Source organism: Euleptes europaea, chromosome 18, assembly GCF_029931775.1.
Source record: "Euleptes europaea isolate rEulEur1 chromosome 18, rEulEur1.hap1, whole genome shotgun sequence".
NCBI lineage: Eukaryota > Metazoa > Chordata > Lepidosauria > Squamata > Sphaerodactylidae > Euleptes > Euleptes europaea.
In genome coordinates, this window is record NC_079329.1 from 7,599,134 (window position 1) to 7,625,495 (window position 26,362).

At 45.6% G+C, this 26,362-nt stretch overlaps 4 protein-coding genes across 4 annotated transcripts; all 4 read right to left on the reverse strand.

Moving 5' to 3' along the window:
• Positions 1 to 684: 684 nt before the first annotated feature.
• LOC130490325 (olfactory receptor 2D3-like) lies at positions 685 to 1,635 on the reverse strand. Its single transcript, XM_056864153.1, has one exon. It carries the CDS (start codon positions 1,633 to 1,635, stop codon positions 685 to 687), a length of 951 nt encoding a protein of 316 aa, XP_056720131.1.
• Positions 1,636 to 6,648: 5,013 nt separating this feature from the next.
• LOC130490326 (olfactory receptor 2G3-like) lies at positions 6,649 to 7,593 on the reverse strand. Its single transcript, XM_056864154.1, has one exon. The coding sequence runs from the start codon at positions 7,591 to 7,593 to the stop codon at positions 6,649 to 6,651; it is 945 nt and encodes a 314-aa protein (XP_056720132.1).
• A 7,227-nt stretch (positions 7,594 to 14,820) lies between these two features.
• Positions 14,821 to 15,771, reverse strand: LOC130490328 (olfactory receptor 2G3-like). Its single transcript, XM_056864155.1, has one exon. It carries the CDS (start codon positions 15,769 to 15,771, stop codon positions 14,821 to 14,823), a length of 951 nt encoding a protein of 316 aa, XP_056720133.1.
• Positions 15,772 to 21,589: 5,818 nt separating this feature from the next.
• LOC130490329 (olfactory receptor 2G3-like) lies at positions 21,590 to 22,579 on the reverse strand. Its single transcript, XM_056864156.1, has one exon. The coding sequence runs from the start codon at positions 22,577 to 22,579 to the stop codon at positions 21,590 to 21,592; it is 990 nt and encodes a 329-aa protein (XP_056720134.1).
• Between the last annotated feature and the right edge of the window lie 3,783 nt (positions 22,580 to 26,362).

Below are 26,362 nucleotides of genomic sequence, written 5' to 3' on the forward strand. Positions count from 1 at the left end.
AAGTAAAAAATATTTAGATGATGAAATAAATCCACCAGTGTGGTATAGTGGTTAAGAGCAGCGGACTCTATTCTGGAGAACCGGGTTTGACTCCCCACTCTTCCAAATAAGCGGCGGACTCTAATCTGGTGAACTGGGTTGGTTTCCCCACTCCTCCACATGAAGCCAGCTGAGTGACCTTGGGCTAGTCACAGTTCTCTCTGAACTCTCTCAGCGCCACCTACCTCACATGGTGCCGGTTGTTGGGGAGGGGGGGAAGGTGATTGTAAGCCACTTTGAGACTCCTTAAAGAAAATCAGGTTATAAAAAACAACTCTTTTTCTTCTTCCACCACTTTGAAAGCCATGGAACTCATTAGGTTCCTCTTTTGCAGTTAGCCTGTTTTTTTCAAGGCAAAGTTAGGAAAATGTTGGACCAATCACATCTCTCTCTCCTTGGAGGATAGTTAGAATGAAAGCACTGGTTCTTTCACTCAGGTGTGGCAATTTTTTTCAATGTCTCGTATTCATGCACATCCACACTAGAGAATATATAATTTGTTTTGTCTTCAAGAACTGGTGCTTCAAGTTTTTTTTTTTTGTACCCAAGAACTATTTTGGCTGAATTATGTTACTTCAGTACTACAGCATTTATAAAAGGCAATGAGACAGCCCGCGAGAACATAGAAACCAATTAATCGAGGTATTAATGTTTTGATTTCGGCTCAAAGCCCCATCTTTGGAAGACTTTGGCCACTGCCCCATGGACATCCTTGTTCCTCAGGGTGTAAATGATGGGGTTGAGCAAAGGCGTGACCACAATGTAAAAGACGGCAATTCTCTTGTCAAGGTCAGTAGCCGTACCTGACCGAGGTCTCATGTACATAGAGATGACAGTGCCGTAGAACAAGGTGACCACCGCCAAGTGAGAAGCGCAAGTGGAGAAGGCCTTGCTCCGCCCAGACACTGACTGCATTTGCAAAACAGAGGACAGGATCAGGCTGTAGGAGGTCAGGATGACCGAAAGGGGAACCAGGAGGATCAGCACGGCGGCCCCAAATATGACGCCCTCTGTCACACGTGTGTCGGCACACGCCAGTTTCAGAACTACGGGCAGCTCGCAGAAGAAGTGGTTGACGCGGTTGGGGCCACAGAAAGGGAGGCGAAGGGTACAACTCACATTCATTATGGAGAGGAGGAAGCCCCCCGCCCAAGCCCCTAAAGCCAGCTGCGCCTGGCGCCACCTGCCCATGGCAATGACATAGACCAAGGGATGGCAGATGGCCAAGTACCGGTCGTAGGCCATGGCACCCAGCAGAAGGCCTTCAGTGCTACCTAGCGATAAAGCAATGTACATCTGTGTGGCACAACGGGCGAAGGAGATGGCCCCATTGCCTGCCAGTAGGTGAGCCAGCATTTGAGGCACTGTGCTGGTGACATAACAGACTTCCAGGCTGGACAGGTGTGTTAAGAAGTAGTACATGGGTGTGTGGAGGCGGGAGTCCACCTGGATCAACGTGATGATCACCAGGTTCCCCACGATGGTCAGCAAGTAGATGAGGAGGATGACCACGAACAGCAGAACCTGAGTCTTGTGGTGGTTGGAGAGTCCCACCAAGATGAACTGTGTGACAGAGGTGATGTTCTCAGCCCTCATCCTGGGCTCCTGTCTGCAGAGAAAGGAGAGAATGACATTTTTTTCTCAGAAAGGGTCTGTCCTAAAAGAAGAAGCTATGCTTTGTTCTCTGAAACATTGCAATGAAGCAGAACTGCCTTGCAGATATTAAGGGTAGAAACTATGGCTCAGTGGTAGAGCATCTGCTTGGCATGCAGAAGGTCCCAGGTTCAATCCCTGGCATTTACATTTGATAGGATCAGGTAGTAGGTGATATGAAATACCTCTGCCAGAGACCTTAGAAAGCTGCTGCCAGTCTGAGTAGACAATACTGACCTTAATGGACCAATCTTTTCAATCTATCCATTTGAGGTTGATTGACAGAGACTGGTTGAGTCATTTGATAATGGAAACAAGCAAGGCACTCATCCTTAAGGTTGCCAACCTCCAGATACTGTGTTTGACTCAATGCAAATGACCACTATGGGTTTTCTCTTGGATTTGCACTTGTGCAGAAGTTCTTCTCTGGATCCAACCCATTCCCATAGCTAAGAATATTGTTTTTCCATGCTTTTTGTTAAGGAGAAGAGTTGGTTTTTATACGCTGACTTTCTCTACCATGTAAGGGAGACTCAAACTGGCTTGCAATCACCTTCCCTTCCCCTCCCCACAACAGACACCCTGTGAGGTAGGTGGGGCTGTGAGAACTGTGACTATCCCTAGGACACCTAGCTGGCTTCTTGTGTAGGCGGGGGGAAACCAACCTTGTCCACCAGATTAGCCTTCACCGCTCATGTGGAGGAGTGGGGAATCAAACACGGTTTTCCAGATCAGACTCCACCGCTCCAAACCACTACCGCCACAAATGGGGTAGAGCCTATATACATATATTTTGTATGTGCATAGGCTCTGAGAGCCAGTGTGGTGTAGTGGTTAAGAGCCGCAGACTCTAATATGGAGAACTGGGTTTGTTTCCCCAGTCCTCCACATGAAGCCTGCTGGGTGACCTTGGGCTAGTCACAGTTCTCTCTGAACTCTCTCAGCCCTGCCTGCCACGCAAGGTGTCTGTTGTAAGGAGGGGAAAAGAAGGTGATTGTTAGCCACTCTGAGACTCCTTAAGGTAGAGAAAAATGGGGTATAAAACCTACTCTTCTTCTTCTACACCAACATTCGACTGAATATGTTTGGTGCTGTCTACGATGTGCGATCGCATTTCCCTCTCTACTTGTTTTGTTTCGACACTTGTATGCGTAGTGGTAGTGACAGCAGCAAAGGAAATTAAAAAGGAAACATTGAAGAGAAGTCATGCATTTTTTTGCACATTTCTGAAGTCAGAAAGGTGGGAGGAAATGGCAGCTCTTGCCAAACGTTAGCCCTTGAGTTCAGTGCAAGTTCCTACAGAGTAAGGTTGAATTCATCTTCAGTTAATTCAGGGATGGTACTTATAATGCTCGCATCAACTAAAACAGCAAATTGCAATTTACTCCCCATAATCCAATCCCAAATTGTAGAATCAGATCTTACCTTCAGGTTTCTCCCAGGGGTTCCTCAAGATCTACCAAGGGGTACTGATGAAAGGTGGCCCTAAGCAGCTCTGCAAAAACGACCCATGACCCACCCTTAATTGTTGGTTGTCCAGTGGCTTGTTCCTCCAGCTTGAAAGCAGAAATGATTTGCACTCTCGTTGCTGTAAAACTGCAGGATCTTCAGATCCTCTGGACTTAATTATGGGCTTCGGCGATGTCCAGATATACACAGGAAGCAATGTATGAACAGTGTACATTGCTGGCTTAAAATATTCAGTTTCACTCTGTGCAGCTGGCTGTCAGAAGGTTTTCACTGTTCCAACATCTACGACAGGGTGGAAAATCCTAGCCCTCCCTCCCTCCCTCCTTCTTTCCTTCCTTCCTTGAAACAGTTTTACTGGATACAGTTTTACATGGTTTTTCTGTGGCCCCAACCGCAGTTTTCCAGTCCTTCAGGCAGAAGTCCCTCCATGCCCTACTAAATGAGATCCTTCAACTGGAGATGCCAAGGATTCTTTACAAGCAAAACACACATCTGGAACCCACCCTCTGGCTACTAAACCACTCTTATGCTCTTCCTATCAGTTTCAAAGGCTTCTAAGATGGCGATCAACACAACATAACCAACACGACATAACCATTCCCAGTGTCAAGTAATACAGAGCCCCCTCTCCCCCGTGAATTGTCAAAGATTTGAGGATCCAGGAAGGTAATAAAGACTGCATATCTACTCTGCGGGGAGAAGTCTGATCCCTTGGTGCTTTATTCTGGATTAGTAATTGCCTGTTATCTCTCACTCTGCCTCTGGAGGCAGATGAGCTTCATGTCCCATCCAATATGGGGAAAAAATTCTCAACTTCACACAAGGCCCCATGCAAACCTTGTCAATTAGCCTGCTAGCCAACAACGAGGACTGGATGCATTCTTGCACAAAGAAGGAGGGGCCGCGGCTCAGGGGTAGAGCCTCTGCTTGGCATGTAGAAGGTCCCAGGTTCAATCCTCGGCTTCTGCAGTTAAAGGGACTAGGCGAGTAGGTGATGGAAAAGACCTCTGCCTGAGACCCTGGAGAGCCGCTGCCAGTCTGAGTAGACAAGACTGACTTGGATGGACCAAGGGTCTGATTCAGTATAAGGCAGCTTCATGCTTGTTCATGTGTATCTATGCATTCCTGAAGATAGCATCAACTACAAATAAACAGTGATTGGACATCAGTGCTGAAGATATGATCTCCTATGTCCAGACCCAACAATAAAGCCATTCTGGGTTAGAATTCAAAGTAGGTAGTATCAACAAAAAACATACAACAATCTTCATAGTTTAAAAACTATATACAGTGAGGGAAAAAAGTATTTGATCCCCTGCTAAATTTGCCCGTTTGCCCTCTGACGAAGAAATGACCAGTCCTTAATTTTAATGGTAGGTTTGTTGTAGCTGTGAGAGACAGAATAACAACAGGAAAACCCCCAGAAACCCAGAAGACAAAAGTCAGAGATTGATGTGCATTATAATGAGGGAAATAAGTATTTGATCCCCTATCAACCAGCCAGATCCTAACCCTAACCCTCAACCTCCCTCGGTCTGGGGCTCCATGCAAGATCTCATCTCGTGGAGTTGCAATGATCCTGAGAACGGTGATGAAGCAGCCCAGAACTACACGGGGGGAACTTGTCAATGATCTCAGGGCAGCTGGGACCATAGTCACCATGAAAACAGTTGGTAACACACTACGCCGTGAAGGACTGAGATCTTGCAGAGCTCGCAAGGTCCCCTTGCTCAAGACAGCACATGTACAGGCCCAGAGGAGAACTGGGTGATTCAGATATGCATTGGCAAACTGCAGACGGGCCTGGTTTTATTTGATCGACTGCTTGATGGTATGCCAATAAAGGTATTGAAATTTGACCTGAAGAAAATGGCCGCTTTGGCAATTGGATTGTATGGCATTGAAGTCCCTCCCCAAACCCCGCTAGGGTTGCCAGGTGCCCGGTGGTGTCGGGCAAACCCCCGCCAATCCACCCCCCTGCCCACCAACCAGCTGAAGGTCGGCTGGCAAATGTGCACGCATGCCTACACACCGAAGCATATCACTTCCGGTTTACACCAAGAAGTGTCATATCACAAGGGCCCCTTTACTACTCAAACTCACCACGAGTTTGAGTGGTAAAGGGCCCCTCGCAATGCGGCACTTCCGGGTGTAAACCGGCAGTGACATGCACACACGCAATTCCCTCAGCTCTGCCCCAAAAGCCTCCTGCCAGAGGAGAGGGAAGACCTGGCAACCGAAAATCCTGCCCTCCTCAGGCTTCACCCCAAAACCTCCCGCCGGTGGTGAACCTGGCAACCCTAGTGAGGAATCCAACCCAGTTTTCCAGATTAGAGTCTGCCGCCCTTAACCACTTGACACTACACCATGCTGCTCTACAGCGGGGTCAGCTGCTTCTGGACTGATATTCTCTACAGAGACAAAGGCAATACTTAGGGCCACCATCAGCATACCCTGAGATGGGGGAGCTGACAGTGCCTAGGCTTTCTGGCAAGGCCCACAGTTGCAGAGCCCCCCAACCACATGCTGCCAAGGAAGGAATGGTGGCACTCCTGTTGGCCGAAGACAATTTTAAAACCAACAGGATCGCTCCTTGGTGTCCCAGCCCAATAAGCACACTAAGCAGGAGAAGGTTTAAAGTTTTATTGTTTAGCTGAATAACAGGCTCTGGTCCAAAATGCAGAAGCAACTATTTTTAGTTCGGCATGAGGTTATATACTCGGCAGGCTTTCGATCGTTGTATACGTCATTCTTTCCTCACCTTATACATACGTTGTCCCATTATGCTAGGGCTGCCAGCTCCCCTCCGGCAGGAGGCTATGGGGCTGCAGTCGGGATTGTGTGTGTGCACAAGCCGACGTGCATGTGTGTCACTTCTGCCGTGCACTCGGTGTGCTCCATCACTCCAAACCACCACCCTTAACCACTACACCACGCTAGCTCTCCTCTTCATATATCACACGTTCAGAAAATGGAGGCAAGTTTCCCTTTAAGGTGGGCAATTTACTATGCTAATGAAGTAACACCTCTGTCTTCGTCCTTGGCCAGGATAACTACCCTCACCTACAAGATACAAAGACAGTGTGTGCCTTGATCATAGGGTTGGCCAGGTCCCTCTTCGCCACCGGCGGGAGGTTTTTGGGCATTGCCCCAGTTTTCCTGATAGGCTGTCTTTATGTCATGTATACATTGGGTCGCATCCTAACATAAATGAATGAATAAATAACACCAGCAACAAAAGGAGGCAAAATAAACAGGCTTACACTGACATGATACCAAAAAGAAATGGAAAAAAGTGTATTCATATGAAGCAGAGACAGCACCGTCTTAAAGATGGCTGAATGGACTTCACAGATGAGCACGGACGTGATCTTGCATGTCCAGACCCAACAAATGAAGCCATTCTGGAAAAGTGTTCACAGTAGGTATTAGCAGAACCCATAATAGCTCTCAAGTGAAACCAGTCCAGGACCATCAAGCAATAAATCAGTATTTTTCTTTCAAACCTTTTCTTGGTAGCATCTTAGCTGCTGCCTTGTGGATCTCCTTGTTCCGCAAAGTGTAAATGATAGGGTTGAGGAGAGGGGTGATCACCACATAAAACACAGCGGTTTGCTTGTCACTATCAGGGGTTGTGTCTGACCTGGGTTTCATGTACAAGGAAATGACATAGAACATGGTGACCACGGTTAAGTGGGAGGCGCATGTAGAGAAGGCCTTGTGGCGTACGGAAGCAGATTGCATTCGTAACACAGAGGACAGAATGAGTCCGTAAGAAGTCAGGATGACAGACAGGGGGATCAGTAGGAGGGGGATCAGCACAGCCACCACAAAAAGGATGGCTTCTGTGACTTGAATGTCACCACACGCAAGTTTCATCACCACCGGAAGCTCACAGAAAAAGTGGTTGAGATGGTTGGGGCCGCAGAAGGGGAAACGCAGTGTGCACACCACATTGATCATAGCGAAGAAGAATCCTCCTACCCAGGAAGCTGAGGCAAGGTGCATCTGGCGCCACCTGCCCATAGCAGTGGCATATCCCAAGGGATGGCAGATGGCCAAGTAGCGGTCGTAGGCCATGACACCTAGCAGAAGACACTCAGTGGCACCGAGGGACAAAACAATGTACATCTGGATGATGCAACGAGTGAAGGAGATGGCTCCATTTCCAGACAGGAGGTGAGCCAGCATCTGGGGCAAGGTGCTAGTAACATAACAGATCTCCAGTCCTGAGAGGTGCGTCAAGAAGAAGTACATGGGGGTGTGGAGGCTGGAGTTGGCTTGCACCAAGATGATGATCACCAGGTTCCCCGCAAGAGTCAGCAAGTAGATGAGGAGAATTATGAAAAAGAGAACCATCTGTGTCTTCCGGTGGCTGGTGAGTCCCATCAAGATGAACTCTGTCACAGAGGTGAGGTTCTCGGGTCCCATACTTGTGCTATGCCTGAAGTGAAAGGGCAAATACAGGAGAACATAAGAACATATGAAGAACCTTGCTGGATCAGGCCAGTGGTCCATCTATTGCTGCATCCTGTCGCACACAGTGACCAACCATGGCATAGAGGCTCAGGCCTTCCCCTGATATTGCCACCTGGCACTGGCACTGCTGTGAATGGGGAGTTTCTCTTTGATAGACCTATCCTCTATGAATCTAATTCCCTTCGAAAGCAATCTGTGCCTGTAGTGGGAGGGAAGGCAGCATCGTACAGCCTGTTCTCTTCAGCTCTCGGAAGCTAAGAAGGGTCAGTACTTGGAAGGAAGACCACCAATGAAGACTCTGCAGAGAAAGGCAAGGGCAAACCACCTCTGCCTCTCAATTGCCTTGAAAACCCCTTGCTGGAGTTGCCGTAAATCAGCTGCAACTTGATGGCATTTTACACACGTGCCTATAGCCATCACTACATCCTCTGATGCCTTGAACCAGTCTGAGACCCCTGATTGACAGGGGATTCAAAAAGAATTCTACTGTTGACCTGGGAGAGTTGGAATTAAATGGAAGGTGGGAGGACCAGAGAAGGAGATGAGTGTAGGATCGAGAAGGATCCTGAAATAGAGAAGTGAAACTGGAAGTCCTTCTATGAGGGAAATAGCTCAAAGGAAAAGGGGGTAACATAAGAACATAAGAAAGGCCCTGCTGGATCAGACCAAGGCCCATCAAGTCCAGCAGTCTGTTCACACAGTGGACAACCAGGTGCCTTTAGGAAGCCACAAACAAGACGACTGCAGCAGCACCATCCTGCCTGTGTTCCACCGCACCCAAAATAATAGGCATGCTCCTCTGATACTAGAGAAAACAGGTATGCAGCATGACCAGCATCCATTCCAACTAATAGCCATGAATACCCCTTTCCTCCATGAACATGTCCACTCCCCTCTTAAAGCCCTCCAAGCTATCCGTATCAAGTGTTAAAGAAGGAAAATTGGAACCTGTGTATGTTCCTGCCCCCACAAGCTTTTTAAATTTTGTGTCAAAGCTTATGAGTGTTTATCTAAGGAGTAAGTCGTGCGATCTCTCTCAACAGAGAGAGTTACAAACACCTGTTGATAGATAATTTGTCACAAAAATGAAGCTGTTTTATTCTATTTTATATGGTTATTAGAAATGGGTGTGCCACTACATCTGATCGTTTTAATGCGCAACCTGTACACTGGACAAGAGGCCTCAGAATGTGGAGTAACGGAATGGTTTCCAATTGGCAAAGGTGTCAGACAAGGATGTATTTTATCTCCCTATCTTTGCAATCTATATGCAGAACATATAATTAGGAAAGCTGGATTAGATTTAGATGAAGGTGGAGTGAAAATTGGAGGGAGGAACATTAATAATTTGAGATATGCTGATGACACTACATTATTGGTAGAAAATAGTGAGATTTGAAACGACTACTGCTAAAAGTTAAAAGAGAAAGTGCCAAAGCAGGACTACAGCTGAACATCAAGAAAACAAAAGTAATGACTACAGGAGAATTACACAACTTTAAGGTTGACAATAAGGAAATTGAAATTGTTCAAGACTTTCTATTTCTTGGCTCCACCATCAACCAAAAGGGAGACTGCAGCCAAGAAATTAGAAGGAGATTGAGACTGGGAAGGGCAGCCATGAAGGAGCTAGAATATATTTTGAAGTGTAAGGATGTGTCACTGGCCACCAAGACTAGATTAATTCATGCCATCGTATTCCCTATTACTATGTATGGGTGTGAAAGCTGGACAGTGAAGAAAGCTGATAGGAAGAAAATAGATTCCTTTGAAATGTGGTGCTGGAGGAGAGTGTTACGGATTCCGTGGACTGCCAAAAAAACAAATCAGTGGGTTATAGATCAAATCAAGCCTGAACTGACCCTAGAAGCTAAAATGACTAAACTGAGGCTATCGTATTTTGGTCACGTCATGAGACGACAGGAGTCACTGGAAAAGACAGTCATGCTAGGAAAAGTTGAGGGCGGCAAGAAAAGAGGAAGACCCAACAAGAGATGGATTGACTCAATAAAGGAAGCCACAGCCTTCAATTTGCAAGATCTGACCAAGGCTGTCAAAGATAGGACATTTTGGAGGACTTTCATTCATAGGGTCGCCATGAGTCGGAGGCGACTTGATGGCACTTAACACACACACACATATAGTTATCTGATTTCCCTCATTCCTGTTACCTTTTCACTCACCAGGTTTAAACCATAGACCTCCCTGACAGTCTGACTTGACCATTTTCCCATAAGAGTGAAATAAAACACCTTCTGTGTTGTGAATTTATATCAGCCCCTCATGTGCCATAGTCAGACCTAGACCAATGAAGGGAAGTTTCCCCACTGCCTAGGCTGTGTCAGAATACACTTATATACATTTTAACATCACTGGGGTGGGGAGGTCAGACAGAGAAACAAAGAGGAAGAAAAAAAGAAAAAGGAGATAAACTCAGCACTCTAAACAAAGGAACAATTTCACTCACCAGCACAAGTTCTTTATCTCCAATGTCTTGGCTAGGGCTTCCCAGGTCCCGCAGGAGTGCAGGTGCTGAAATCTGAACCCTAAACAGGGAAAATATTGTCAAAGCTTGGCTTCCTGTCCTGAAAACCTCCAGACTAACAAAGACTACAGTCCACAATAGCCATGCAGATTAGCTTTGGATTTCACACATTAACAGATCACTTCAGGATACAATGGTTCCATATTAACATACCACACCCTCATTAGCACATTATCTTGATACTTACAGGACAATGATTAGCACATTACCTTTGATACTTTTTGCAGGACAATGATTCAGCTCAAACCCAACCCCTTTCTGACTATATATTACTCTTCCTACACACTTGACGCTGAGAGACACTGTTCTTCAGTGTTACTCCTCTGAAGATGCCTGCCACAGCTGCTGGCAAAACGTCAGGAAAGAAAATACCAGGACCACGGTTACACAGCCTGGATAACCTACAAGAACCACTAAACAGGGAAATACTACACACAGGCTTCCCAGTAGGGTGTCATCATGAGAAATCCTGGCATGAGCTGCAAAGCTGGTTGTTGGCAACAGAGTTGCTCCCACAAAGGACCTAGTTTACAGCCCAGCCTTTATTTGCCCTTCATCTGAGCTCTCTTCCAGGGCCAGCTGTCTTGCACCCCCTGCTGGTATCAATCCTTGTAAAGACTTACGACCCTGGGCTGCTAATCTTGCACTTCAATGCCTTTCCTGCATTTTGAGCCAAACCTTTAATCTTTGCCAGTCGACTGGCCTGGGTGATTCTGGAGGAGATAAGCTTCTCTGTTCCTTTGCTCCCTGCTGAGATGAACAGCCTTCTTCTGCAGCCGTCGTCTTCACTGGCTCAGAGCTAAGGTCCGTCTTCGCTGGCTCAGGGCTAAAGTTCAGGCACACTGGTAAGTCTTCCATGGGTGCAGGGCCCTGTTCTGCCATGCCTTCCTCCTCCTTCAAGAAGAGTTCAGGCTGACTCATGGCAATAACTATATACAATTTCTTTGTTTCTGCGATGGTCAAACACTTGAGGATTCAGTGCAATTATTGAATGTGCATGCTCTCCACCAGGATAGCTCCATTCCCTTTAGGGCTCTCCTCTGGATCATTAACAAATGCACCAAGGGTGTCATACAGCAAGATAGAAACATTTCATAATTTCGCCTCTTTTACACTGCTTTTATGACGCAAGTCTTCAAATACTTGTCAATGCCTGCACAAAGGAATAAAAGACAAGGCGGAATTTGCCATTGCTTTATTTTGTTTGTATCTCATCATAGCTCAAAGAAGCCATGAGTGGTGCTTTAGTCTCAGAACAAACTCTGCGATATAGATTAGTTTGAGGTGGGGGAGTGGCAGCTCAGTGGAAGAGCCTCTCATTTGCATGCAGAAGGTCTCAGATTCAATCCCCGGCATTTCCAGTCAAGGATCAAGTAATAGGTGATGTGAAATACCGTATCTCCATCTGAGACAACTATTGCCAGTCTGGGTAGACAATACTGACCAATGACCTGAGTCAGTATAAGGATGCTTCGTGTATGTTCATGTGTATATCTGTGTTTGTGTGTGTGACTTTCCCAAGGCCACACAAGTGAGCACCTTATTCTAATTGTTATATTATCTCTCAAGAAAAAGGGAGTGAGAAGGTTTTACGGGTTTTTTTTTATAATGGTGAAAATAAGAAACTTGCTTTATTATATTAAATAAAAAGGGAGAATTTTAGGCTGAAAACAGACAAAATACTGGAAAATCCATAATCTGTTCTTCCTATTATCTCGGGATAAAAATGGAAATTCTCATATTCATTGGCTCAGGTCAAACCTCAGTGTTTTGAATTGTTTCTTTTCTACCTTTTCCCAAACTGTTTTGAAAGCATGCTACAATTCATGCATGTTCCCTGGTCAGAGGTCCCTTGCTGCGGATGCTAGATGTTGCTTGTGACTTGATGGCACTTATGCATAAAAAGCAGCATAAAGATATCCATAAATATTTCTTTCCCTTGCTTCCATCTCTACAGTAGTTGAAATCAGTTCTGCTTTAAGATAATGGATGGTTGGATCACAAAATGAAATGATGTAGAGTTGGGATCTGGGCCTGCCATAAACCTGGGGAGCCAGCGTGGTGCAGTGGTTAAGAATGGTGGTTTGGAGCAGTGGACTCTGATCTGGAGAACCAGGTTTGATTCCCCACTCCTCCACATGAGTGGCGGAGGCTAATCTGGTGAACTGTATTTGTTTCCCCACTCCTACCCACAATGCCAACTGGGTGGCCTTGGGCTAGTCACAGCTCTCTTAGAGCTCTCTCAGCCTCACCTACCTCACAGGGTGTCTGCTGTGGGGAGGGAAAGGGAAGGTGATGGTAAGTCAATGTGAGTCTCCCTTAGGTGGTAGAGAAAGTCGGCATATAAAAACCAATTCTTCTTCTTCTGCTGCTTCTGCTTCTTCTTCTTTCTTTAAAAATAATGTGCACAATTGGTCTATAGTTGACCACTAAGAATATTATGAATGAGTACTGTGTTAGATGTTAGAAAGTGCTGCATTGCAAGAGGCCTTTTCCACTCAGACTCCCAGTTTGTAAACCGGAAGTGACGTAATCGCGTTGGTGCAGCCACGCACATGCGATCCCACCTCACCCCCACCTTAAAAACCTCCCGCTGAAGGACAGGAGGTACCTGGTAAGCCTACCATAGAAGGGCAGTTTTGTTACTATATTAAGATATTAAGTAGTTTATTATCTGTAGCTCATTAATAACGAAAAGCAGTGGGTTTTTTTAAATTTAAGAATACTATATCTGTACAATTAATCATGCCCTGACCTGGATGGTTCAGGCTAGCCTGATCTCATCAGATCTCAGAAGCTAAGTAGGGTCAGCCCTGGTTAGTATTTGGATGGGAGACCACCAAGGAAGTCCAGAGTTGCTGTGCAGAGGAAGGCACTGGTAAACCACCTCTGTTAGTCTCTTGCCCAGAAACCCCCAAAAGGGGTTGCCATAAGTCGGCTGCGACTTGACGGCACTTTACGCACACAATTAATCATATAGAAGATTATATAGTAGTTGTCACAATTCAGGATATTAATAATGAAAAGTTATATACAAAATGTTAATTTTGTAAGGGAGGATATAATTCTATGTAATGTGGTACTTTCGTTTATAGGGATGTAAATGAAGATCTTGTTTTAGATATGTTTTAGATAAGGAGCCACACTCATGAATATGGAGTGTATACTGTAATGTTTGTGTGTGTGTTGTTATGTTGGTTATGTTTGAAATAATAAAAATGTAATTAAAAAATAAACAAAGTGAATATCACAATGAAGTGAGTAACACATTTTTTTTTTGTTTTCCAGTGCATGTAAAAGTTGCATTTACACTATACTATAGTCTATTAAGGGTGCAATAGCATTATTTCTAAAATAACTATGGACTATAATGATAATGAAAACATTGGAAATATTGTGAGAATTACCAAAATGTGACACAGAGACACAAAGTGAGCACACGCTGATGGGAAAACGGCACTAGTAGACTTGCTCGAAAATGCAGTATCTGCAAGGTGCAATAAAATGAAGTGCGATAAAACGAGGTATGCCAGTAGAAAACCTGAGAGAACATTGTTCAGTGGCCCATAAAATCAGAACCTTCAGTACAATTCAATTGAAACACTGATGATCTTTAGTGGACAGGCAACCCTTCCTCCCCTGCAGTTTTGGTGTCCTTTGGTTGAAAAGCAACCACTCTGCTGCGCCCTGAAAAAGTACCCCATACAGGATCATGGAAGAGCTGACATTTTGCTTTCTTGTTTTGTGAAAAAAAATAAAAATAAAGGTCACAATGGGGCAAGTGTAGAGTTTTCTGTGAGAAAACTTTAAAAAACGGTATTATCAGTCCCTCACTGTCAAAGCTGGAAAATGAAATGAATGCAGACAAGTTTTTTGTGTTTTACTTTTCAAATGCCAGTAGCCAGCGTGTGCGCGCACACACACAAACACACACACACAGTGGAGAGATTCAACCAACCGGGTTCACCAGATCAGTGACCGCGTCCGCCGTTCATGTGGAGGAGTGGGGAATCATAAGACCATAAAAACATAGGAAAAGCCCTGCTGGATCAGACCCAGGCCCATCAAGTCCAGCAGTCTGTTCACACAGTGGCCAACCCAGGTGCCTCTAGGAAGCCCCCAAACAAGACAACTGCAGCAGCATTGCCCTGCCTGTGCTCCACAGCACCTAAGATAATAGGCATGCTCCTCTGACCCTGGAGAAAATAGGTGTGCATCATAACTCGTATTCATTTTAACAAGTAGCCATGAATACCCCTCTCCTCTATGAACATGCCCACTCCCCTCTTCAAGCCTTCCAAGTTGGCAGCCATCACATCCTGGGGCAGGGAGTTCCACATTTCAACTATGCGTTGTATAAAGAAATATTTCCTTTTATCTGTTTTGAACCCTTCACCCTCCAGCTTCAACAGATGACTCCGCGTTCTAGTATTATGAGAGAGGGAGAAAAGCTTCTCCCTGTCCACTTTCTCCAAACCATGCATAATTTTAATCAAACCCGGTTCTCCAGATTAGAGTCCACCACTCCAAACCACCTCAACCACTACCCCACGCTGGGTTTGAACCTGGGACCTTCTGCATGCAAACCCAAGGCTCTCTCCCTGAGCCACAGTCTTTCCCCAGCTGTGATGACTTCACATTTCTGTGTTACATCCCTCTCGCCATCTTCGCAACATCTTGGCCACCGCTGCATGGATGTCCTTGTTGCGCAGTGTATAAATGATAGGATTGAGCAGTGGGGTGATCACAACGTAAAAGACCGCAATGTGTTTGTCTGTGTCAGGAGCTGAGCTTGACCGGGGTCTCATATACATGGAAGCCACAGTGCCGTAGAACAAGGTAACCACCGCCAAGTGGGAGCTGCATGTGGAGAAGGCCTTGCGCCTTCCAGCGGTTGACTTCATTGCTAACACAGTGGAAAGTATTAGCGTATATGAGGCCAGGACAACTGCAAGAGAGCTGGCAAGGACCACCCCTGCCAATGCCAAACCGATGGCTTCTGAGGTGTGGGTATCTGCACATGCTAGTTTCAGCACAAGGGGCAGCTCGCAGTAGAAGTGGTTGATGCGGTTGGGTCCACAGTAGGGGTGGGGAAGCATGCTGCCCACATATATGAGAGCAGAGACGAAGCCAGCTGCCCAGGTGGCTGAAGCCAGCTGCCACTGCCGACTCCTGCCCATGGCAATGGCATATACAAGGGGACAGCAGATGGCCAAGTAGCGGTCGTAGGCCATGATGCCCAGCAGAAACAACTCAACGGTGCCCAGGCACGTACTGACATACCCCTGGGCTACGCAACGGCTGAAAGAGATGATTCCATTGGCAGCGTGGAGATGAGCCAACATCTGGGGCATGCCGGTGGTGACATAGCAGATTTCTAAGCCTGCGAAGTGCTTCAGGAAGAAGTACATGGGCGTGTGGAGATGAGGGTCAGACCAGACCAACATGATGATCCCTACGTTCCCCATGACCGTCAATGTGTAGATGATGAGGATGACCACGAAGAGCAGAATCTGGATCTTTCGGTGGCTGGTGAGCCCCGCCAGGATGAACTCGGTGACAGACGTGAGGTTCTCAGGCCCCATTCTGGCCTCCTGCTTGTAGAGGAAGAGGAGGAGTGAGAGAAGGCGACATTCACTGTGAACAGTAGAGCCCTGCAAAGCAGATCCAGTTATAGTACTGGAAAAGTCAATCAAAAAGCCTGAAACATGGTGATGTTGCAATATTCTCCCTTATTTGCCAGACCAATTGCAATCAGTCGATTTTATTTACAGTCATAGACCATCAAATAAAACAGAATCACAGAATTGCTTAATGAATAGAAAAGCACGTAGACAAAACATGGCTAAAATGACAATACAATGGCAAGAACACTGCAAAAATAGTCTGGTCATATATATTCGTAAGATTAGTATGAAACCAGTCTGAGAAGTTCTGGGCATTAAAAATGCTGTGCTTCCTAGGCTATTGCATAGATTTCCTCTACCTCTGCCTTCCTTTAATTGCTAGCCAAGCAAATCTGGCAATTTTATTAGTTAAATTATCTATTGTATCTGATAATAAAAGCTTAAGACACTGCTTCCTCAAAACTCTAGGACAATCTACAAGTAATGGGATCAGTAATGTCGTGTGTATATGATCGTACCGTTTGCATTAGAATAACACATGTTCAGAGGTTTCAAGTGCATCTTGTGTACAAATACATTTGGTGCTTCCAGTGGGATTTTTAAAATATTTCCTTCTAAGAACATAGAAAGGCAAGGCGTTGTATCGGAGAAGCATAAAGGATCTGTGATACTCAGGATTTGTGACACAATTAAAAGATGGCATTATAACATTCCTATTGAGCAGGTCCTTTCTGAAAAGGGGATCTGAGATCTTATTTAGATCGTGTTGTCTTTCTACTTCTACCACTCTAGTTTTGCTTTCTCGTAGCCCATCATCAAAAGAAACTGGCACAAAAGTCCATAATATCCCAGCTTTTTCCTAAGTGCTATTTGTGTGAGACCAGTTTCATCTCTTTCTCTCAGCTGTCCCTGGGTGTGGCATACGATACTCTCATATGAACCTCATTTCGAAAAGGTTCTGTACCTATGCAAATCAATTTCCCCCAGCAATTGCACACATTTGTGAGCCATGGTTTTGTGCTTTAGCTATAACTTCCCAAAGAGAGAATGAAACCAGGGATCAGTTGAGTGCCTCTTTCCTCAAAGGTAGAACTGTGCCCCCCCCCAAAAAAAATCGGTAAATTTCGGGTTCGGGTTTATTGAACCCAATTTTTTTTGGGGGGGATCCAAAATAAGCTGAATACCCATATCAGTAAATGGGTATTTCAGCTTTATTTCCAAGTTTCCCGAAAAAATCTGGTCCATTATAGTATATATGGAATTTTTTAATGAGCTCTGGAGGGGATATTTTTCAAGCTAGAGTCACCAACTTTACATGGTAGCTGCAAGGGACTCTCCTTGCATGAACCCCAAAGTTTGGTAAAGTTTGGGACACAGGGTCCGATTTTATGGGCCCCTGAAGGGGTAACCCCCTCCCCCATAGAAAGCATGGTAAACGTCAAATGTTAAGGTATTAAGGAAAAATTTCCCTACACTGCTTCAAAAAAAAAAAAAAAAACCAGCCTAAGGCAGTACACACAAGCTTAATGACTTATTCCTCTAGTATGTGAACAGAAAACAACAGGCATTTCCTACCTTCAAAATGGTCTTGCTTTGTCTGGAGATCCTCTGGAATTAATCACCTCCACATCCACGTTCAGTGTGGCTGAAGGAAGGCATGACATCTTCTGTCTGTTGTGAATTAACCACGGAACTTCACACCCTCTAGTACAAATGGTCCATCTAGCTTAGCATTGTCTAGGGCACGAGCTCTCCTCTGCCTCCGGTGGATGTCCTTCTATGGCAGCGTGGCGTAGTGGGTAGGAGCAGTGGACTCTAATCTGGAGAATCTGTGTTAGATTACCAATAGTGCTTTGTCCCCTCCCCGTGATTTCTTACAACATGATTCAGTAAGCCTATAAGAATCGTGTCTCTAATCCACAGAGGTTTCCACAATCCTTTGGGTGTTTCCCTTTGCTTCATTGACAGTCTGTTTACTACTTGGTCTTGAGTCTACCCTGATTTGTATAGCAATATGGCAAAAAAAAATATTTTTTTTTTTAGAATTCTGAAAGAGAAATAAAGAAAGCTACGAAACTTAGGCATGCCAGATATTGTGCCTGGCCACAACCTGCATTATTTTGTTTTATTCATTTAGACTATTTTTACGCCCCACATTTCTCCCAACACAGGTAGAACCCAGCAGTGATTATTCACACTCTACTAAGGGGTGAGACTATGATGATATGACACTTCACACCTGTGGGGTGAATCTCACACCTCTCTTACGCGCCGTAGTGAACATAAGAAAAGCCATGCTGGACCAGATCAAGGCCCATCAAGTCCAGCAGTCCGTTCACACAGTGGTCAACCAGGTGCCTCCGCAAGGGTTACTCTGATCCCCTTGGTATTTTCTTATGGATCATTAATATCTGTTGTTGGTTATTTCAGCCTCTTGGGTCTGAAGCATTTAAGCTAGCAGTATGAGGGGGAAATGTCTTTCAGCTTTCCCCAAAAGAAAAGGAAGGAAACCATATAGGGAAGTTTCAAAACATTTTAGTTGTGTTTCCATGATGGAAACTGATTGATAATTTGGCAATTTCTTGGCTAGGGACATGAATGGTGGAATAATATGTTTTAGTATTGCTGCGACCCAACTGACTGGCATGGCTTTGGAGAGCACAGCCCCAACCCTAGACATAGAACATTCTGGGCACCCAAGCCAGGTCATTAGAACTAGAAAGCTTCCCCCATTTGGGCTTGCAGGATAATTGCTCATGGAGAGACCTGTAGGTATACAGTAGAGTAGACCTTACAGGTAGCCCCCTATGAAGGGAATCTACAACTCTGAGGTGCCTCCAGGAAGCCCCCAAACAAGACAACTGCAGCAGCACCATCCTGCCTGTGTTTCATAGCACCTAAGATAACAGGCATGCTCCTCTGATCCTGGAGAGAATAGGTCTGCATCATGACCAGTATCCATTTTAACTAGTAGCCATGAATACCCCTCTCCTCCATGAACATGTCCACTCCCCTCTTAAAGCCTTCCAAGTTGGCAGCCATCACCACATTTTGGGGCAGGGAGTTCCACAATTTAACTATGCGTTGTGTAAAGAAATACTTCCTTTTATCTGTTTTGAATCTCTCACCCTCCAGCTTCAGCAGATGACCCTGTGTTCTAGTATTATGAGAGAGGGAGAAAAGCTTCTCCTTGTCCACTCTCTCCAAACCATGCATAATTGTTAAGACCTCTATCATGTCTCCCCTTAGCCGCCTTCTTTCCAAGCTAAACAGCCCTAAGCGTTTTTAACAGCTCCTCATAGGGCAAGTTGGAAGTCTTTCTCCAACCTAAGGAGACTTCCTAGAACATAAGTGGCTCTTCCATTGCAAGAAGTGCCACTTAATTTGGAGGAAGATTTCTTAGTAGGGTTGCCAAGTGCCAGGTGATGGTGGGCAACCCCCCCCCCCCGCCAATCCACCTGGCACTTCTGGGGTTGCCCAGAAGTGCCGCACCACAACGGGCCTTTTACCACTTTGAGTGGTAAAAGACCCATTGTGATGCAGCACTTCCTGGTGTAAATGCATCACAAGGGGCCGTTTACCACTCAAGATCCCAGTCTGAGTTGTAAAAGGCCCGTTGCAATGCGGCGCTTCAGGTGTAAACAGGAAGTGACATGGCGCAGCAGGCAGGCACGCATGCACACGTTGCCCGCCGACCCTCAGCTGGTTGGCGGGCAGCCAGGTGGATTGGCGGGGGGTTGCCCACTACCACCTGGCACTTGGCAACCCTACTAAGAAATCCCACTAAAAAACCTCCTGCTGGTGGCGAAGAAGGACCTGGCAACCCTAGGGACAGTGGGGCAGGGGGTTGGGCAGTACACTAACAGAATCCCAATCCTGGCTCTCACTCCCACCATTAGATACACATGCTCAAATCCAGCAAAGTCCAGACAGTGCATCAAACCAGGGGGCTAGAATCCCAATAGACCCCAGTGACACCACCTCCCCACCCACAAGGGCTAGGCTGATTCATCACCAAGTACCTGGGGGGGTCACAGTTGGGAAAGGTTAACACCTCCCCCCTCTATGGTTGCCAAGTGGCTGTTAATGGTGGGCAATTGCCTGCCAATTATCAGGCCCACCTGCCACCCTTCAGCTGGCCAGCGGAGGAAACAGGCCAGCTAAAGAGGGGGACGGTCACTACACTTGCACAGCACGGCATGGCACAATCATGTCCCTTCTGAGTTAAACCCGGAAGCGACAGGGATGCTCTAGTACATCCCTCAAAAAGTCTATGGAAACCATAGAGTTTTTGGAGGAATATGCTAGAGCATCCCTGTTACTTCTGGGATTGACAGGAACACTCTAGCACATTCCTCCAAAAACTCCATGGTTTCCACAGAGTTTTTAAGGGACATGCTAGAGTGTCCCCGTCACTTTTGGGTTTTTATTAAAGCCCAGCAGAATGTTTATACAGTCACCTGCATTGCCCTGGCTGGAAAAAGAACCAGAAGGAGCAACAGCACACAAATGTCTACTGTCCCTTCCCCTTCCCTGGCCTCTTCTTCTCCCACCGCCATCTCTCTCTCTCTCTACACTACACTCTATTGGCACCAACCCCCTCCCATTCTGCTTCCCTAGACACATCCCCACCCTGCAAGTGATACAAGACAGACAACCAACCTTCAGAGAAGAATCCAGATACCAGATCTCAGCTGGACCTGAATAGGACAAACAAGTCCAGAGACCGGGTCTCACCTGGGTCTAGACAGGAAATTAACACAGAGTCAACCAGTTCTTACCTAATATATGAAATAACAGAAAAGGAATACCTCCCCCCTCCCCCTGTATAAAAGTGCAGTCCTAGGCTCAGGTTCTCTCCACTTGCATGAGAAATATCTCAAAGACACAGTATGTCTTCTGTACTCTGACATCTAAATCAGGGGCATCGAACTCAATTGTTACGAGGGCCGGATATGACATAAATATCACTTGGTCGGACTGGGCCATGCCTCACCAGCCAAGATCGAGAGTGGGGGGGTGGCTGACTCGAAGGCCGGATAAGGGCTCTCAAAGGGCCAGATCTGGCCCACGGGCCTTATGTTTGACACCCCTGATCTAAATAATTGAACTGGAATTTCTCAGTACTTGGTGAAATATGGAGCACATGGAATGTCAACTGAAAAAAGGGGTGAGAAAAGAAACTCAGCCTGAAAGTAGAATGAAAACAAAGGGGTTGAGCTAAACACTATTAAAAAATCAACAAATATATCCTTTTATTATTATCATGCACAATTATGTTAAAAGCACAGGGCCTACAATGTAGGCCAACTAAAAACAATAAAGATTTACATACAACACATTCACAGTTGATGTATATCTATACAATTACCAAACTAAGACCAGACATGTTTCATCCTTATCTAGGCCTTCTTCAGAGGTCATACATTAAATTATTATATAATACACATCCTGACATCTCCATTAATGTAACACAAGGTAAAAAATATGTAAAACCCTTTCATTGCATGTGGCTTTGTGTAGGAATGCTTATTCCATGTGTATTAAAACATGGCCCACAGCTCACACCTTGTATATGATGTCAAGCTTCTCAGGATGTGTATACATCAACAAGCGTGAAAGATAAAAGAGTCACATGGAATGTCCTGGATGCACAGTAGGCCAAGCCGTGGTGCCCTCTCCAAGAAGAACTCTGAGTGAATTGATGGCTGAACATCACCGTCACCCTCCACAGCCCATACTTGAGGCCCTGTGTCAAAGGATTCCTTGCAGGCAACTAGCTTCCACTGAGCCACCTCGGACGAATTCGACAAGATGTCATTGCTTGAGTTTTTTTGTTCAAAACCCTTCGCAGTAGTCTGGCTGCTGCTGTGTGGATGTCCTTGTTCCTCAGAGTGTAAATGATAGGATTGAGCAAAGGGGTGACCACGATATAGAAGACCGCCACTTGCTTGTCATTATCATGATTGACAGCTGATTGGGGAATCATGTACATAAAGGTGATGGTGCCGTAGAACATGGTGACCACCAACAAGTGGGATGCGCAAGTAGAAAAGGCTTTGTGTCTCCCGGCAGCTGAACGCATTCGCAACACAGAAGAGAGAATAAGCCCATACGAGGCAAGGATAACAGAAAGGGGGACCACAAGGATGATAGAAGCCACCACGGAAATGATGTGCTTATTGACACGGGTGTTGGCACATGCCAGTTTCAACATGAGTGGTGCCTCACAGAAAAAATGGTCAATGTGGTTGGGGCCACAGAAGGGGAGGAGGAGGGTGCTGGTCATACTGATAGAAGCGAGGAAGAAACCGCTTGTCCAGGAGGCTAAAGCAAGCTGCAGTGGGCGCCAACTGCCCATGGCGAGAGCATAGAGCAGGGGATGGCAGATGGCCAAGTAGCGGTCATAGGCCATGACGCCCAGGAGAAAACATTCAACACTGCCCAGACATGTTGCGATATACATCTGGGTTGCACAACGAGCAAAGGAGATGGCTCCATTTCCAGCCAGAAGGTGAGCCAACATCTGGGGCAAGGTGCAGGTGACAAAACAGATCTCCAGGCTTGAGAGGTTTGAAAGGAAGAGGTACATAGGGGAGTGGAGATGGGGATCAACCTGTACCAGTACGATGATCATCAGGTTCCCCAGCACGGTAAATGAATAGACGAGGAGGATCGCTATGAAAAGCAAAATCTGAGTCTTGCGGTGGCTGGAGAGTCCCTCCAAGATGAACTCTGTGACAGACGTGAGGTTCTCCACCCCCATCTTGGACAGGTCCTGCAAACAAAAGGCAACGATGAGAGAAACAGCCATTTTAAGTCAAGCCTTTCAATTTCATGAAAGGAAAGAGACAGATCTCTACTAAGGAGGACTAGAACATAGTACCGAATTTTAGAAGCCTAAACAGAAAAATCACATATTAAAATTAAGAATGTTGCTTATAACCTCAAATGCTAAGGCATATACTTAGCAATGTACAAATCGGTCACTGCAATTGCTCATGGGTTTGGGACAAAGAATTCTTCCTTAATTTTGACTATTTCCCAACTATATTCTATACTGACAATACACAACTGTATTCGCCCATGAAGTCTTCTCAAATGGATTGTCATCTTTCATGAAGACGTTGATTGAAACAGATTCTGGCTAGCTTTCCATCATCAATCCTCAATCATGTTGTGTAATTCTCAATAATCGATATGTTGTTGTGTTTCTTATGTAATACCATGATCCATATCTCACATTTTATATGTATTCATTGACACATGTTTATCTTTCCATTTCATGTTTTAATCACATTCATATTGTCAATACATCACTTTTGGATTTTGGACATTGAGATATTTTCTGTTCCTAATTCAGAGGGAGACCTGATTTTTACACAGTCTGGAGAAGCGTGGGACCCACATTACCCACTCTTTATTTGGTTAACACCAAGTAAACACGCCATGACAGAGTCTGGGAATTGTGACTATTAGGAGACTGACGAGGGGAATCTGAGTGTCACAATGAAAAATGCAGACAAATGCCGGCCAAGTCTTCACACAGTACATAGTGAACATGTAAATTCTGTGTTACAAGAAGGACCAGTAGCCAATGGGGGGGGGGGGGGTGGCTTCATTGTGTTATACAAGCATGCCTTGGGTGACAGGGCTTCTTTTGCTTACAGACAGTCCCCTAAAACTTCTTCTCACAACGATGGACCTAATAGAGCCATAAGCTTTCAGACCAGACCCTGAAGGAAACGTAGATCCCAACTCTGTCCCCATATAAACTCAGGTGGTAGTATTATTATCAGACCTAATGACATTTGCTATATCGTCCTGGGCTCATGTAATGACTCAGCCCCCCACTTCATTTATGCCCTCAAGGGTCAACAATGTCCTTCTGCTCTTGGTATAGGACAAATGTCTCAGTCCCAGCGTCAAAGAGTAGACACAAATCTATTCTATTACAAATGTCCAGGTCACATAGTGACTGATTTCAGAGCCAATTTTCTCCGGACTCCAGACCAAGGGAGACTCCAGCTGAGAGTGTTGAATTAGAATTCATCAGGAAATTTGATATTGTACTCCCCCACACCTAAATAAAGCCCTGGTTTTCCCAATTCATTATAGGTCCTGGGTATGTTATCAGTGCCCTGATCTGGACGGCCCAGACTAGCCTGATCTCAATCAATCTGGGAAGCTAAGCAGGGTCAGCCCTGGTTGGTACTTGTATGGGCAACCGCCAAGGAGGTCCAGGGTTGTTACACAGAGGCAGGCAATGGCAAACCGCCTAGCTTAGTCTCTTGCCTTGAAAACCCTACAGAGTCGTCGTAAGTTGGCTGTGACTTGACAGCACTTTCAACCACCGCTGCCACATGTTATCAGTAGAAGCTGCTGTTGGGCTTAGCAAAACTAGAGATGTAGCTGTTTCTTACTATTGAGAGTGGTCTCTGTATTTTCTTTACACTTGAATTTTGCACATATATAGGAAAATACCCTATATTCCCTGCATCCCACAGCCTGTTGATTCAACTGTTCATTGTTACCTCAGATATAATTGTCTGCCTAGATGGGATCCACTATAGACCTCTCAAAAAGTAAGCTCTAATTCCTCCAAACTTGGATGGAATATAATCAGGTTAATCTTTTATTTGCGGCTGGACTCCTCTTTTAAGGAAAGGATTAAACAAATTCACAGAGGATGATTATTACCCTCTATGGCTACACAGAACCTCCATGATTAGAGGCAGACTACCTCTCAGTACCAGATGCTTGGAAGAAGCAATGGGGGAGGGGGAGAGACATCAGCGAATGGAATACCCCTGACTAAAGGAGAGGGAAATGTAGTAAGAGCAACAACCCTACCTGTTACCCCCAGTATCAGGTACAGTAAGGTCACTGTGTGAGACATTTGGAAATGGAATTACGGATTACATATTTCTTAAAGTTATTTCTTTCCCCATTACCTAAAAAAAAAGTACTTTTTTGTTTCTATTTATGAACAGCACATCTCTGTATTCCTCATTGTGTAACACAGATTTCCCCCTTTCAGGGAAATGTATAAAAGCCATTTCAATTGCCACTGTATGCAGCCAGCTTCTAGTACTGCCAATGTGCAAAATATCTGTGAGTTCGGTTCTGGAGCCGGGAGGTATATGACACAAAACATATGTGGTTGAATCCAGTTATAGATTTCTGCTAATGGAAAGGGGGTGATTCTTGCTGACTCCCCCTTCCAGTTCAGATGCCTGATTCACCACCAATGCCTTTCCTTAGTGTCCCATCTCCTGCTCACAGTGTTTTAAGGAGGATTGTGACGGAAGTGGGACATGGAAGGTGAGAAAGTCCCGTTCTGCTCACAGAAATCTGTTCCACCCCTGGAAATTACTTCTGGATCCAGCTCATGGCGTTGAGTGTGTTTCCTGACTCCTCCGCCATATGTACATTTCAGCAAATGCTTCCATGTGGGAACAGATCAGAAATAGACATCGATTCCTTGAGAATACAAGTTTTTCAAGATGCCCACAATGTGTTAATGTGAAGGAAATAATCACTGCCAAGTAAGAGCATAAAATAAGCACCTCCCCAAGAAACTGGAACTCGGAATGCAAAGTATAATCTTACCTTTGTGTGTGCCTCTTCGACTGAATCCTGACCATTTATTTTATCTTCCCTCCGATGGTACTGCAAAGCCCAGTCCACCCTGTTTACTCTGAGTTCAGAGGTGTTTACTCCTACGTAGGTGAGCATGGCACTGAAGCCACAGACAACAACTGCACACTAATTCCATGGCTGAAGGAAATGTTAGCTTAGAAGAAAGCAAATTTTGCAAGGCTGTTTGGGGTGGGGAAACCCAAGTAGTGACACATTCACCTGCTCCCTCCTGCCTTCCCACACTACTTTTTAGATTGCTTCCCCACGTTAATTTGTAGGCAATCAAGAGGGCTGAGAGTAAGCCAGGCCTAGGTTTGCCAACCTCCAGGTACTGGCTGGAGATCTCCTGCTATGACAACTGATCTCCAGGCGATACAGATCCATTCCCCTGGAGAGATCCATTTCCCTGGCAATTGGACTCCATGGCAATGAAGTCCCTCCCCTCCCACTGAAGTCCTCAGGCTGTGCCCCAAAAGTCTCCAGGTATTTCCCAACCTGGAGCTGGCAACCCTAGCTGAAACCCCTCTGCCTATGGTCTAGGGTTGCCATCCTCCATAGGGTTGCCAACCTCCAGGTGGTAGCTGGAGATCTCCTGCTATTGCAACTGATCTATAGCTATTGCAACTGATCTCTATCAGTTCACCCGGGGAAAATGGCTGCTTTGGCAATTGGACTCTATGGCATTGAAGTCCCTCCCCTCCCCAAACCCCACCCTCCTCAGGCTCCCCCCTAAAAGCCTCCTGCTGGTTGCGAAGAGGGACCAGGCAACTCTAGCCAGGCCACACTGTATCCAGCTGAAACCTTTATCTGTACATTCTACTATATCCCCAGTAAAAAGGAGTTCAGATCTTCTTCTTCTTCTTTTTAGATGATCTTCCCAACAACGAGAGCTAGAAACTTGCTTCTT

Bases quoted from the DNA above. Each gene is read 5' to 3' on its own strand.
- LOC130490325 (XM_056864153.1), bottom strand. From the start codon at position 1,635: ATGAGGGCTGAGAACATCACCTCTGTCACACAGTTCATCTTGGTGGGA.
- LOC130490326 (XM_056864154.1), bottom strand. From the start codon at position 7,593: ATGGGACCCGAGAACCTCACCTCTGTGACAGAGTTCATCTTGATGGGA.
- LOC130490328 (XM_056864155.1), bottom strand. From the start codon at position 15,771: ATGGGGCCTGAGAACCTCACGTCTGTCACCGAGTTCATCCTGGCGGGG.
- LOC130490329 (XM_056864156.1), bottom strand. From the start codon at position 22,579: ATGGGGGTGGAGAACCTCACGTCTGTCACAGAGTTCATCTTGGAGGGA.